Raw genomic sequence first — 14,390 nt, forward strand, 5'->3', positions numbered from 1 at the left:
GGAAAGAGGCAAAAGGAGCATCCTTAGTGTGGAGACTGGTTACATCATTTGCATGGAAAGCATCTGCCATATAGTAAGTGCTCAATAAACGCTGACTCTAACAGTCATTCCTATTGGGTGAGAAAGACCTGCCCTGGATGGTTCCTCAAGGGCATTGGCTGTTTTCTTCACCGCTTCATCTTTTCTGTCTTGGGCTCAGCACCCAGCCTGATCTGTACTGGGTGCTTGGTTGATGCCATCAGCCATCTCACCCCATCCCTTCTATAGCAGCAGCAACGCTCCATCTTCTCTGTCCTTGTGTCCTGTGCAAGGAGGGACCCGGGGCAGAGGAACGTCTCCAGAGATGGAGCCCTTGGTCCAAGCAGCAGCAGGGGAGGGAACCGTGCCTGCTCGGCTATAGAAAGGTATGAGTTTGGGTGGCCAGTATGAAGGTGGATTAGAGAGTTGGGCCGGAGAAGGCACAGTGGCTCCTGCGCTGTCTGGGCTCGGTGGGACAGAGGCTGTCTCTAAGCAGTAAAAGTGAGAGCCGGTCCTGGGCTGCCTGCGCGGCTATCACCAGCTCCTGGCTGAAAGCCTGGCACAGAGCACCAGGTAAATACAGGAGGGTATCAGTCTCTGGGGAGGAGTGGAGTGTGTGTTTGCAGCCGACTCAACTCCCACCAAGCTGGCTATGCCTGACTCAGATGGCTGACATCACCCTCTTCCCCAGGGGGACCCCACTCACCACTGTCTCTCCCTCGCATGCCATGTGGGGAGAGATAAGGGAGGCTGAGAAAGTGATTACAGCCTCAGGGACCGGAGATAAAAGTCAGTGGGAAGTGATGGCTCAGTCTTGGGATCTTGGGCCAGTGTCTTTTGAAAGGGCTTCTCTGGACGGCCTTGCTTGTAGGCAGAGGCGAGGAGGCCCAGAGAGGTTGAGTGTTGCCCTTGGACACACAGCTCAGTGGGAATTCATCTCCCAGCCTGGCTCCCCCAAATGTCTGGTGTCCTAACTCCAAGCAGGGAGGAAAATCCCTATGGGCATGAAGGGACTAGTTCTGTTGAGTGCCCTCAACTCCATCATGTAAAGGGAGGCGGGGTTCAACTTCTTCAGGCAACTGGGAGCCGCTTACATCCTCCCAGGGCCCTAGGAGAGGGTCCCACAGGCTCCTCTGGGCCTGGAGCGGGCATGCTCTCTGCCGGCCTTCCTTGGGCGGTGGAGATGGTCCCATGTCCTCTCCTTTGGGGTCCTGGGGAGACAGTCGATGCGAGTCCCAGTTCTAACCCGGCAGCTGTGTGAGGACCACAGCGAGCGCTGTTTCTGCTCCTTCCCTCAGGCACGTGTCTCCGCTCCGGGCCCAACTGCTTGCTGAAAGCTGAGGACGGTGAAGAGGGACAACCGCTAAAGTCACCTCCTCAACACGACCTTGTTCTAACACTTGACTAGCTTTGACCCCCGGGCTCCGTGGGCTGAGAAGACGGAAATGTTTTGGGGCCTCTCTGGGCTTCTGTTGAACACATGCTTCTTGGATCTGTTCGTACGTCCAGCCAGGATGGGGTGTGTCCTCCGCCCACTTCCAGCTCCCTCCAAAGTGGCCGGGCCCTTCTGGGGCGGCCCTGCCATGGGGCAGAGGGTTGGGGTCTCAGGCGGTGGTCGAGGCCCTCCTCCCTGTCTCTCTTCAGGGCCCCAAAGAGTGTGTTTTGCCTCCTCCTCCCCTGGCTTTGGGGCACCTGGGCACCCAGGCCCTTCTACCTGCTTAGTAAGTGCCCAGGTCCCAAGGTTGGGCAGGGACCCTCTTTCTATCCTGGTATCCACTTTGCCCAGCACAGGATCTCTGCCGAGCAGACAGTCTGTCAGCGTGTGACAAAAGAACAGACTACGCCCACCTTATGCTGTCACCTGTGCCCCCCAACCCTGGACCTGTCAGGAGGCAATGAGGCTGTGGGCTGGGGAGGTAGGACGGGAGCAGGTCTGGGCACTCTCACAACCATCCATTGCCCAACACTTCCTCCCTTACCACCTGCACAGCCCCGGGCCCTGGGGCCTTGGCTTACTCCCGGGGCCGTGGACAAAACCCACAGAACAGAGCCCCATTGATGGCGGCCACCAGGGCTGGATGGGAGGAGAGTAACCAGCCACTGGGTGGTGGGGGAGGCTGTAGGAGACTGTGTCATCCTGTTCCAAGTCAGGAGTGCCCCCGGGGGGAGCAGAAGGTGACATCCTGCCCCATCAGTCTCGGCTTAGCCGCAGCGCCGGAGCACAGGAGATAACCGGGAGCAGTTGGCCCTCCCCCGGCCTGCAGGGCCCCTCCCTCTCTTCCTGGGGTGATGGGGCAGGAGTGTCTGCGGAGCCCAGGAGCCAGCCCAGCTGGGAAAAGATAAAAAGCCCATCAGTGGCCCAGCAGCTCACTGCTGGCCTGCGTTCCTGCCCCTCTGCAACCATGAAGTCCTCTGTGTCTCGGCGGATGTTCTCCACCAACGGGGGCTTCAGCTCCAGCTCTGCCAGTGGTGGGGGCAGGTCCCAGGCCCACACGAGCTTTAGCTCAGTGACGGTGTCCCAGAGCAGTGGCAGCAGTGAGGGGGCCCGCTGTGGCCCCAGAATAGGCGGCTTTGGCAGCCGGAGCCTCCATAACTTGGGGGGCAGCAAGAGCATCTCTGGCAGTGTGGCTGGAGGGGCCTCATCAGGGCGGGGCCCGGGAGGCTTTGGCCTTGGCGGTGGGGCCTATATGGGCCTGGGGGCTGGGAGGCAGACGTTCAGGCCTGCCTGTCCTCCGGGTGGCATCCAGCAGGTCATTGTCAACCAGAGCCTGCTGACCCCCCTCAACGTGGAGATAGACCCAGAGATCCAGCGGGTGCGCACCCAGGAGCGGGAGCAGATCAAAGTGCTGAACAACAAGTTTGCTTCCTTCATCGACAAGGTGGGCCGAGGTGGAAGAAGGCAGGGAGGGGCTGTGGAGGAGGAGCCGGGCCCCCAAGAGAGGATGGGCCGGGTGGACGCTGTTGCGGCACATGTGCCCTGGGAATGACTTTTGGAACAATTCTGGCCTGAGCCTGGGATGCCTGGATGTGGATGGCTGGACAGTCTTTACTGTAGTTGATGGTGAATCTCCGATCCACTCATGAGGCCTGTTGGCTCCGCCCTGCTTGACTGGGTTGCAGCCTTTCCTTCGGCCATCATTAGCGCGGTTACACAGCAGCTTTACTGCACAATTAAATTAAGCAGATGTCCTCATTGCTTCTCTGGGTTGGGTGGCCCTTACTGCCTCTTGTCATTTTACAGCTGGGGAAACAGGCTTGAGTGTCAAGTCCCCAGGGAGCCCCATCTGCTCCCGGTTCTCTCAGTCTTGGGGGAGGTCTAAGGACAAAGCTGTGATCAGGACGCAGTGGTGGTGGTGGGGCGGTCCTAGCGAAATCTCCTTTTTGCTTCTTTGATTCCTCTTCACTGTTCCAGCCATGAAGCTCCGTTTGGGGTGGACAATGAGAATGGCAGTCACCGGGTCACTCTGACCCCGTGGTAGGGAGTTTGATCTATTCCATATTGGGCATGTCCTGATTCCTTCTCTGGCCTCCAGGCCAACTGGGCCAGCTCTTGTACTAGTCTCTGGCATTTCCAGGTCCATTTTGCTGCAATGTCTACCTCCACCCCGAGCTCCCAGGCAGTGGAGACCATGATGAGGAAAATCCTGGTGGATGACTATACATTGGTTCAATGGGTTCCCAGAGGGCATTCATGTCTCCATTCTCATGTGACATCCACAGTGTCCCAGGGGAAATTAGACTAGGTGATAGTGTGTCCATTTTTGAGAAGAAAAAGTTGAGGTCTGGAGGGGGCAAGTGATTTGTCTAGAATCATACAGGTACTTAGAAACAGAGGTGAGCCTGGGACTCAAGTTTGTGGCACTAAGAGGTCTTGTCACTGCTCCTGGCTGGTGGACCTGGTGCATGGTGCCCCGGGGCCATGTGACTGTGATCCTGGGGTGCTGTGGAGGTGGGATCTGGAGAAACTGGATGGCAAAGGGTGAAGCAAATTATTCCGCCCACCTCCTTACCTTCTCCCTAGTGACTTTCGGTTCTTCTGTGGGACTGTCCCAGAGGTCACACAAGCAAAGCCCTCTTTCAGCCTCTCAGAATCAAGGCCTGGGAGCTGGGGGCCTGACAGGCTGTCCATGTCTCGTGTCTTGGAACCCTGGCTGGGCAGAGAACCCACTGGGATCTGTTAAACTTACACCATGAGCATCCTTCTGAGTCTACAGAGATAGGGCTGCACATTCATATTTTAAAAATAAAAAAATGTCAAATTTACAGAAACGTTGCAATAATAATACAACATATTCCTGTATATCGTTCCTCCCAGGTTCACCAGTTTTTAGCATTTTGCCACATTTGCTTTCTTTTTCTCTGTATGTATATTTGCCTGTATATATGTATATTTATATTCACATATATTTTATATGCACCTGCATTTTTAAAAATTGATTTCGGTGCAGAATTAAGGTTCAGAAACATTGATCTCCTTCAGTTTACCCAGGACACATGAGAGTGGGAGACCCAGAGAGGTGACTGGACTGTCACTAACTAGTACATGACAGGGCTGGGGCTTTTATATTTATTAACTCTTGAGTCCTTGTTATCAGATTGGACTGTCTTTCTCGGCAATGATGGCTCTCTCAGAAACTTCTCCCTACAGCAGGGGGGCTGCGCTGCCCCGTGATGTTCTGGTCAGGAACGGATGCTGATGGTGGGCCCGCTCCTTGGTCTCTCCTGGGGCTGGGGGATGGCGCCGGCCCACCCTTCTTGCTCTGGCTCAGGTGCGGTTCCTGGAGCAGCAGAACAAGGTGCTGGAGACCAAGTGGGCACTGCTGCAGGAGCAGGGCCAGAACTCAGGCGTCACCAGGAAAAATCTGGAGCCCCTCTTTGAGAATTACATCAGAAACCTGCAGAGGAACCTGGACAGCCTCCTGAGTGAGCGGGAGAGGCTGGACTCAGAGCTGAGGAATGTGCGGGATGTCGTCGAGGACTTCAAGAACAAGTGAGGAGGGCTGGACGGTGTGGGGCCATGTGGGGATGTGGAGGGGGCAGCGCAGGAAATCTCCTGAGAGAGGGCCCCCATTCCCACATCCTGGGACCCACCTGAGGGAGTGCCCAGATACAGCTGCCTCCTTTTGGGGCTCAGGCCCTGGCCCATTGCCTCCTGGAGGATTGTCGCACTGTGTATTTTTGTAATTTAAAAAACTATCGTAAGGTAGGGAGAACTGTGTAATGAACCTCTATGTTCTCATTACCTAGCTTTAATAATCATCAGCTCACAGCCATCTATACCCTTACTCATTTGTTTCATCTGTACCCTTACTCACTTTTCTTCCTTTATTGTCTTGAAGCACATCTCAGCCATTTTGTCATTTCATTCACAAATATTTTAGTGGATATATTCACATTGTTCATCTGCGTAACTTAATAACACAGAAACACAATGCCATAAGAACACCTAAATCTTTTAAAACACTAATCCTCAATATCATCAACTATCCAATCAACAATTGAATTTCTAATTGTTCCATGGTGCCATAAGTTTTAAAAATATGCTTTTCTTGAATCAAGATGCAAGTAAGTTTCACATATTATGATTGGTTGATACATGTTTTTATATGTTTAAGGTCGAAACTTTCATAACTTTTCCAGTTGCTTGACACTGGCAAATACCAACCTTACAGTCTACGCAAAAGCAGCTGGAGAGAAGTTAATTATTTTCAATAACATCCTGTTATCAAAAGTGAATGCAAAGGTTAACCATGGTTGACACATCTTCACGTGTTCCTGCAAAGCCTCCCAAGGGCTCTGAGCCGAAGGGATGGCTGCTCTCAATTGCCATATTATTGCACAAATTCTGAGCCCATTTCCTCAGAGTGGGTGGGAGACACATTTAAAGACTGTACCCGCAGTTTCTTCATTGGTTGGCTGCACTGCAGAACTGCTCCCCAAAGGTGTTCTTGGCCTGTGTGAAACCCATCAGGGCTTTCTTAAAGCCAAGTGGGTTCAACGTCTTAAAAGGCAGAACTGGGCTGAGCCTGGGCTGAGTCTTCCCTGTGTAACAGGTACGAGGATGAAATCAACAAGCGCACTGGTGCGGAGAACGAGTTTGTGGTGCTCAAGAAGGTGAGCAGGGTGCAGGGGGTGGGGGCAGGTGGTTTGGCTGCGAGGGTGCTGGGCTGACTCACACAGAGGCAAGAGCCCTAGGGGCTGAGCCAACTGCTCCCTCCCTCACCCCCAGGATGTGGATGCCGCATACATGGGCCGAATGGATCTGCAAGGCAGAGTGCGCCTCCTGACCGAGGAGATTGACTTCCTGAGTCATCTCTACGAGATGGTGAGATAGCCAATGCACAGGGACACTTACATTTACAGACAGCGTTGGGGATCCCGTCTGGAAGTCTGATCTGAATTCACCAATGCAGCTTACTTGATAGAAGAGAGCACCTGGACTTTTAACCAATACTAGCGTCCATGTATTACGTGCTTTTAATGGCCAGGCACTGGGCTAAGCTTTTGACATAATCCTCTCAACCAGTCCATAATATAGATACTCTTATTGCCTCTATTTCATAGTCAGGGCCCCTGAGGCTTCAAGTAACTTGCCCACAGTCACCGAGCTAGTAAGAGGCAGCACTGGAATTAAAGCCTGATCCTTGGGCTTCAAGGTCTGACTCTTGCTACTGTGATACACTCTTCCCTTTCTTGCCCAGTTTGTAATGGAGCAAGGGATGGAGGAACAGTGATGGGCAGAGAGTGGGGACTGAGATTCCAGGTTGAATAGGAGGTGAGGAGTGGGTAGTGGGTACATCATGGACTCCAAGAGGGGTCCCAGGAAACAAAGGGGCTTTGAAGACTAAGGTGAGGGGTTGAACTTGACATGAGTTGATCATTGAATCATAGACTCTTAAACTTGGTAGGGACCTCAAGGCCAACCTTTCACTCAGTATAAGAGCCCTTTCTCTAACATCCAAGACAGGGGGGCATGTAGCCTCGACTTGAATACTTCTGGTGAGAGGGAGCTCACTATTTTTCAGTGCAGGCACTTCCATTGTTGAACAACTTTATTGGAAAGCTGACTTCTTGTTGGCCCTGATTCTGCCGTCTGGGCTGCACATATCCAACTGTCTTCCAAGTAACGTGTGTCCTTTGTACAACAACACTTTAGAGGTTAGGATGATTGGGGAACCGACATCTGTGGCATGTGAGGAAGTTGAGGAAGTAGGGTTCTTAGTGCAGAATTCGGAAGGCAGAGAGATGGGAAGGCAGAGTACAGATACAGGCTTCTGTTCATGCAGACTACTATTGTACTAGTTTATGTGCTATTTTTAGAAGCCACTTTGCAATGTTTGGTCCTTAAAAGTCCTCTGGATTTTTTCTCATGAATGCTTTCAAGTGTCTTCCAGCTTCCTATATTCAGGCAGCTGAATTTTTGAAACTGAGTATGAGTTAATGATTCCCCTTTTTCCTATGAAATATTGTTATGGTTTCATCCCATTATTTTAGGTCGTTGTGGGTCCTTTGCTTTTTTTTTTGGGGGGGGGTGATAATTAGGTTTGTTTGTTTGTTTGTTTATTTATTTAATGGAGGGACTGGGGATTGAACCCAGGACCCTGTGCATGCCGTGCATGCCAAGCATGCACTCTACCACTGAGCTATACCCTCCCCCATGTGGATGCTTTGAAACTTGATTCTCTATCCATAGATTGGAGATGCCCAATTGGATAAGTGGGTGTATTAGTGGTACTCAAACTCTGAGATATCTGCAGAACTGATAAGCTTTCCATTTAGTTATTTGATAACATTTCAGGGTAAAACACTGATAAACACATGAAGGCAGACAGAGCCAAGAAAAGGGTCCTAGTCCAAGAACTAAATTTTTTTCTTTAAACGGAGGTTCTGGGAATTGAACCCAGGACCTCATGCATGCTAAGCATGTGCTCTACCGCTGAGCTATACCCACTGCCCCAAGAACTAGATCTTCACTGGTACCTTCCCACCATGCTGATCTCATCCCCCCCGGTAAATAATTTGGGTTTCAAGTGGCTCAGCTATTTTAAAATCCAGTGAACCATGGCATCACCTGGCCCACATTTTCTCTCTTATTTTTAAGAATGCCAGAGAAAAGCAATTTCAAATAGAGGGAATAAAAAGGACTTCCCCAAAAAAGACTTGGTCAGATAACATCTGTGACATCCTTTAGTAGTTGGATAACACAGCCACGGAAGAAAATCTATTTGGTTTGACTTTTCCTTAAGGAAGTCTGGCTGGCTGCATGCCTCTCACACACATTTTAGAATTCATTCTAGTGGTTCATAGGAGATTGATATCAAGTTTAACTTGGGTATCTTTGTCCCCTTGTCCTAGACAGAAGACCCTCATCCACTCTTGGTGGTGACTGGTAGACAGTATTTGCCTCTTTGTCTTAAAAATTCCAAGTTAATTTTGTTCAGGATCATGCTCTGGCCCAGGACTATGGAGGGACCCTGAGCTGGGGAGATGAGGGGTGACGCTGCAAGATGATACTGGCAGTGCAGAGCTGTGACAAAATGGTTTTATCTGTGGCACCTGCCTCTGGACTGACCTGCAGAGAAGTCTAGGCAAATGATGCATTTTACTGAGCACCCGCCATGGGCCACGTATGAATCTGAACCTCAGATCAACTGTGTGAGGAAGGTATCATCCTGGCCATTTTATGGAAAAGAAGGCTGAGGCCTCATGTGGCTCATCCCCTTGGTCCTTCAGCTGGTGAATGTCACCCTGGGGACTTGAACTTAGCTTTGCCTGCTTTCAGAGCTCGTGTCTTTTCATTAAACCACAAATGTTTTAGTGATTGGGTTTCTACCCTCACTGCTGTCCTCCCAACTCATCCCACCTTTTAAGAGACAACCTAATTCAGGAATTTAACTCTATGTCAGTAGGCTATCAATTTTGGCTTTGGTAGTTCTTTTCTTAAGTTTAATTTTTTGTTGGAGTGTAGTTGATTTACAATACTGTGTTAGTTTCAAGTGTGCAGCAAAGTGATTAAGTACACATATACATATGTATGCATCTGTACTCTTTTTTTCCCAATTCTTTTCCATTATAGTTTATTACAAGAGGTAATTCTTTCTCTCTTTATTTCTGTCTCCGCTTGAGTCCTTTTCAGCTTAAATTCTGGTGTCAGTCTCCCTAGATTTGAGACTGGACTCCCTGCTTAATGGTTTGTGATTTTGGGTGAGTTACTGTCTGTGCCGTTGGGAAAGGTCAGGTAAGAGTTGGTCTGCCAAGTGCCCAGCCCAGTGCCTGACCACAGGAAACAGCCCTACGTGAGGGTTGTTGCTGCTATTATTCTATCTGTATCTGCTGTAATCCCACTGGCAGCAGTGAGCAAAGCTGGGGACAAGACCGCAATGTGCTGGGAGGTGTTGACTTAGTGGGAAGATTCGCTTCCCTTTGGGAGCCACTGAGGAGCACTGAGTGAATGAGGGGTTCGACTGGAGCTGGGGTTTAGGGCCGTTAGTCTGCAGCCCAGGGCAGGAAGGACCACGGGAGAGAGATGGAGGCAGAGACCAACTGGGAAGCAATGCATTCGTGACCGAGTGATGGAGTTGGTCTCAAAGTCAGTCTCAAAGCCAGAACACTGAAACCCAACCTGCTGTTCATGGCATCTTTAAACACCTGTTTAGGTGTGAAAGCTGATGTTCCCAGAAACACAGGGAGGGTCTGAGAACATGACCATAGTCTATAAACAGCAATGTCTTGTAGAAGAACTCACTTGGGCTTTGGCTCAGCTGACTGGTCCCAGTCTGGGCCCCGCTCAGTCAGACTGGATGACCCTGAATCTGGTGACCTTGGATGTGTCACTTCTCCAAGCCTCGTTCCTCACCTGCCTACATCAGGACCACTGTAAATGGTGGTGCAGGTTGTTAATGGCTGAGTGGAGAGTGGGGTTTGAATCAGGCCCATACTAGGCTCTCCAGGCCCTCCCAGCTGCCTCCTCCCAGCTGCCTCTGCCCAGAGGAGAGTTGTTTCCCAATTTGCACAGGAGCATTCCGTGGGCTGGCTGCAGCCCTGCAAGCCTCACAGGGTGTTCTCAGGATTAAAGAGGTGGTAAAAGTGCTGGTTCAGGGCCCAGCGCCAGCTTGAGTGCACATTCCTTTTCCCCTTCTATAATCTCTCACAAATCCACACAAAGAAAGATGTCTATCACCCTGGAAGTCCCTTTTCCAGATGGAGAGACTTAAGCCTTTCCTGGGAGTTGTAGCTTCCTTTGAGGGTGGAGCCTGGGAAGACACAGGCCTCCTGATGCCACCTGGGGCTCTGGTCCTTCATCCTTGGGCTGCCCCCTGGGAGCCCTAGGGCAGGGGCGCTGGTGACAGCAGCGACTTCTGTTTCTGCAGGAGCTGAGCCAAGTGCAGACTCACGTGTCTGACACCAATGTCGTCCTCTCCATGGACAATAACCGCAGCCTGGACCTGGACAGCATCATCGCCGAGGTCAAGACCCAGTACGAGCTGATTGCCCAGAAGAGCAGGGCTGAGGCCGAGGCCTGGTACCAGATCAAGGTGGCTGGCTCCGGGATGTGGGCTGGGACCGGACACAGACCTTCCCCCATTGTGAGAGGCCTGGGCCTCTGGGCTCCTTGGAGGCCTGGGGCCAGACACACCCAGCCTCTAGTTGTGAGGGTTGGGCCCAGGGGCCAATGTTTACCCACGTGGGCCTGTATATCTGATAGCTCACTACCACTTCTTTGGCCTCCAGTACGAGGAGTTGCAGGTGACAGCTGGGAAACATGGGGACAACCTGCGGGACACCAAGAATGAGATCTCTGAGCTCACCCGCACTGTCCAGAGGCTGCAGGGGGAGATGGATGCAGCCAAGAAGCAGGTGAGCCTCTGGAAGCGGGCCTGAGCGTCAGGTCTGGGTGTTGGCAGAGGTGAGAGACCTTCTCATTGTCATGTTGAGGGTGAGACCTGTTCTTCTCATAGACAGGGCACACTCAAATGCTGGGCCATCAAGATCAACATGCTCCTTTTACAGGGAGGAAACTGAGGCCCAGAGAGGGGAGGGGACTTGCCCAAGATCACACAGCATATTAGTGGTGAAGCAGGTGGGGCAACCTCCCCAGGGAGATTGAGCCCATCTCTAAGAGGTCAGAGCAGGAGGCTGAGGGTTCAAGAGTCCAGGTCACAATTGCTGACTCCGTCCAAGGCATGACTAAAAAGCCTGGGCTCCTCCCGAGATCAGAGTAAAGCATTTGGTTAATGGCAAATTTGTATTATTTATTTTATCTTTTTGAGGCAGTGGTTTGAGCTACAGCAGGAGGGACTAAGATTAGACTTCAGTAAGGACTTTCCCAACGGTGCTACATGATCTTGTTTGTGTAATAACATTTCTTCTCTCAGATGAATGTTTCTCTTTTCCTTCTTTCCCAGTTTGTTGGGGTGGGGGAAGTGGAAGCGGGTATGGTGATGCCTGGCTTAAGGGTAGAGAGATGAAGGTAATGGCCCTGGAGAGTGTTCCCCAAGTCTCTCATCCCCTGGGCAGTGCCAGCAGCTGCAGACTGCCATTGTGGAAGCGGAGCGGTGTGGGGACCTGGCATTAAAGGATGCTCAGAAAAAGCTTGGGGACCTGGACACAGCCCTGCACCACGCCAAGGAGGACCTGGCCCGGCTACTGCGCGACTACCAGGCTCTCATGAACATCAAGCTGGCTCTGGACGTGGAGATTGCCACTTATCACAAGCTGCTGGAGAGCGAGGAGAGCCGGTGGGTGCCCCTCCTGCCCGGATTCAGAGGGCTCTCCTGCCCTGTGGGAGATCCCGTGTAGTCTGCTCTGGTGCTGGTACAAGGGGACAAGGGAGGAACCGGGGAGCTGGGCTTCTAATTCGTCACCTGTGGGAGACTTTCCCACTTGTGTTCGCTGCCTCTGCTGTGTGGCTCCTGGGCTGGCATGACCATCAGTAATCCTGATGGTGTCTGGCAGGCCTACAGGAGCAAGACTCTCTCTTCCAACATCAGACTCCACCACCAGTGGAAGCTTTGAAAAAAATTCATCATCTCTGTCTTTGGGAAGGCGCGAGATATGAAGGATGTACCTTAGCCAGAAAACGGCCAGCTCTGTTTTGGCATGAGTTTTGTTTCCCATTCCATCTGAGCAAGGATGAACTCTATGGTCCATGTGTGGAGGAAAGGGGCAGGGGGATGGGGCTGCACGACCTGCTGCGGCTCTGTTTTCTCTGCTGCACTGGCTTTAGGACCTGGTGAAAGGGCCCCTTGGCCCAGGGTGGCCACATGCACAAACTTCGCGTGTCTCCTGGTCTTGTCATGTGGGCTCTGGCTCCTGAGAGTCTCAAGGCCCACCGAATTGATCTACTGTAAAGGCAGAGGGAGGGAGAGGGCGGGTTTTTACTTGGGCTTCTGGGACCACTGACCCTTCTCCTGGCCTTTCTCTTTCCCCCAGGATGTCTGGAGAATGTCCCAGTGCCGTTAGCATCTGTGAGTATTTTGTTGCCTCAGGCCCAGCCCCAGTTCTGCTCGGTCCATTCAATCTGTCCTTGGCCAGAGCACACGTTCCTTCCACTTGAGTCCTGGGGACAGGTTCAGAGGGTCCCAGAGAATGAGCTCCCTGCCCCCATTTTTCCAAGGCTCCCCTGTCTGATTTCGTTCTCATCCCTCACCGATTTCTGGGAGCCCCCGCCCTCTCCCAGCATGGCTGCCCCGCCTCACCCAGATCCTTTCCCTTGCAGCGGTGACGGGCAGCTCCACCACTGTGTGCGGAGGCGGCGCAGCTGGCTTTGGGGGTGGCATATCGCTGGGTGGGAGTCGGCGAGCCAGTAAGGCTGGATTCAGCACCAATGTGGGCTATAGCACTGCCAAGGGAGGGCCCGCCCCTGGGGGCACCTCCATCCTGCAGAAGACCACCACGGTCAAGACGTCCAGCCGGAGGTATTAGCTGCTGTCTTGCAAACCAGGGCCCTTTTAGTCCCCACTCCCTTACCCGACCTCTGCTGCCCTCCTCACCTACCTCTTTAGGAGCAGGAATAGCCCTGGGACCACAGATTCAGTGTATTTGCATATAATCTGCATTTTGGGGAGGTCTCAAATCTACCCAGCTTCTCTGTTTGGTTATACAATAGGATGGGAGTGGAGGTTAAGGCCACCAGCTTGAGTGATGTGTTTGGGTGATTTGGGGGTGATTTTCTGACCACTGAGAGGAAGTTGGATTTCCCAGCTTCCCGCACCTCTTCTACTCATCTACTCTGGGCTCAGATCAGGCTGAGGGAGGAGGGAGGGAAGTCACGAGTGGTACCCAGAGGCACTTCAACCTCCCCAGTCTCCTACCAGACCCACCCAATTCCTGAATCTACCTACACCCACCTCCCCTGTCTGTACTTGTGATGTGTCTCAATAAATGGCAACTGCAGCTAGCTGTCCTGCCCAGGGAACTGAAAACTGTCCTTGTTTAGCTCCCCAACGATTGAGGCAGCAGCAACCATGCACTCACTATGCCTCAGTCATGCTGAAAGCACGCTAGATGGAGACCATCACCATTCTAGGCCTTGGCTGTTCTCTCCCCTTTGCAGAGTTCAAAGGAGAAGGCTGGAGGGAATATGTAAATTGCTCATGGTAGGACCCAGCAACTGAGCAGCTGCCTGTGAGTCAGCCCGTCCCCTGATGTTATTGAGCCCTCTGCTAATTCTGTGGGCGGGCAGGATGAGTGTTCAGTGGAGAGATCTTGGGCTTCAGAACTAGATAGACCTTGGTTTAAATCCCAGCTCTGCCACTTACTAGCTTTGTGAACTTGGGCCAATTACTTAACCTCTTTGAGCCCCAGTTTCTTCCTTTGTAAAAGCAGGGTGTGATGAGAATATGCATAAAGCATCTGACTTAGAAGGGCCTTAACAAGAATTACTTCCCTTTGTTTCCCTTCCCCCTGGATTCTGGTTTCCCAGCTCATCACCTTGGAGTCAGATGATTTCTCTCTCAGCCCTCACATCCAGTCATCAATAAAAATCCACATTTCCCTGACAATAACAGAATACACATTCTTCTCAAGTGCACACGGCACATTTTCTAGGATGGATCCTACGTTAGGCCACAAAACAAGTCTTAGCAAATTCAAGAAGGTTGAAATCATATCAAGTATCTTTGCTGACCACAATAGTATGAAACTAGAACTCAATAATAGGAGGAAACCTGGAAAAGTCATGAATACATGGAAATTAAATGACACTCTCTTGAACAACCAGTGGGTCAAAGAACAAATTAAAAGGAAGATAAAAAAGTATCTTGAGACAAAAGAAAATAGAAACACAACATACCAAAACTTAAGGGATGCAGCAAAAGCAGTTCTATGAGGGAAGTTGATAGCTATGAACACATTTATCAAGAAAACAGAAT

The 14,390-nt window shown here is 51.5% G+C and overlaps 1 protein-coding gene across 1 annotated transcript; it reads left to right on the forward strand.

Moving 5' to 3' along the window:
- The first annotated feature begins 2,306 nt into the window (after positions 1 to 2,306).
- Positions 2,307 to 13,417, forward strand: KRT79 (keratin 79). Its single transcript, XM_006203024.4, has 9 exons — positions 2,307 to 2,897; positions 4,788 to 5,008; positions 6,072 to 6,132; positions 6,248 to 6,343; positions 10,389 to 10,553; positions 10,750 to 10,875; positions 11,536 to 11,756; positions 12,451 to 12,485; positions 12,737 to 13,417. The coding sequence occupies exons 1-9, from the start codon at positions 2,421 to 2,423 to the stop codon at positions 12,940 to 12,942; spliced, it is 1,608 nt and encodes a 535-aa protein (XP_006203086.1). The 5' UTR covers positions 2,307 to 2,420; the 3' UTR covers positions 12,943 to 13,417.
- The last annotated feature ends 973 nt before the right edge of the window (positions 13,418 to 14,390 follow it).

This window comes from Vicugna pacos, chromosome 12 (assembly GCF_048564905.1).
Source record: "Vicugna pacos chromosome 12, VicPac4, whole genome shotgun sequence".
NCBI classification, from domain to species: Eukaryota; Metazoa; Chordata; class Mammalia; order Artiodactyla; family Camelidae; genus Vicugna; species Vicugna pacos.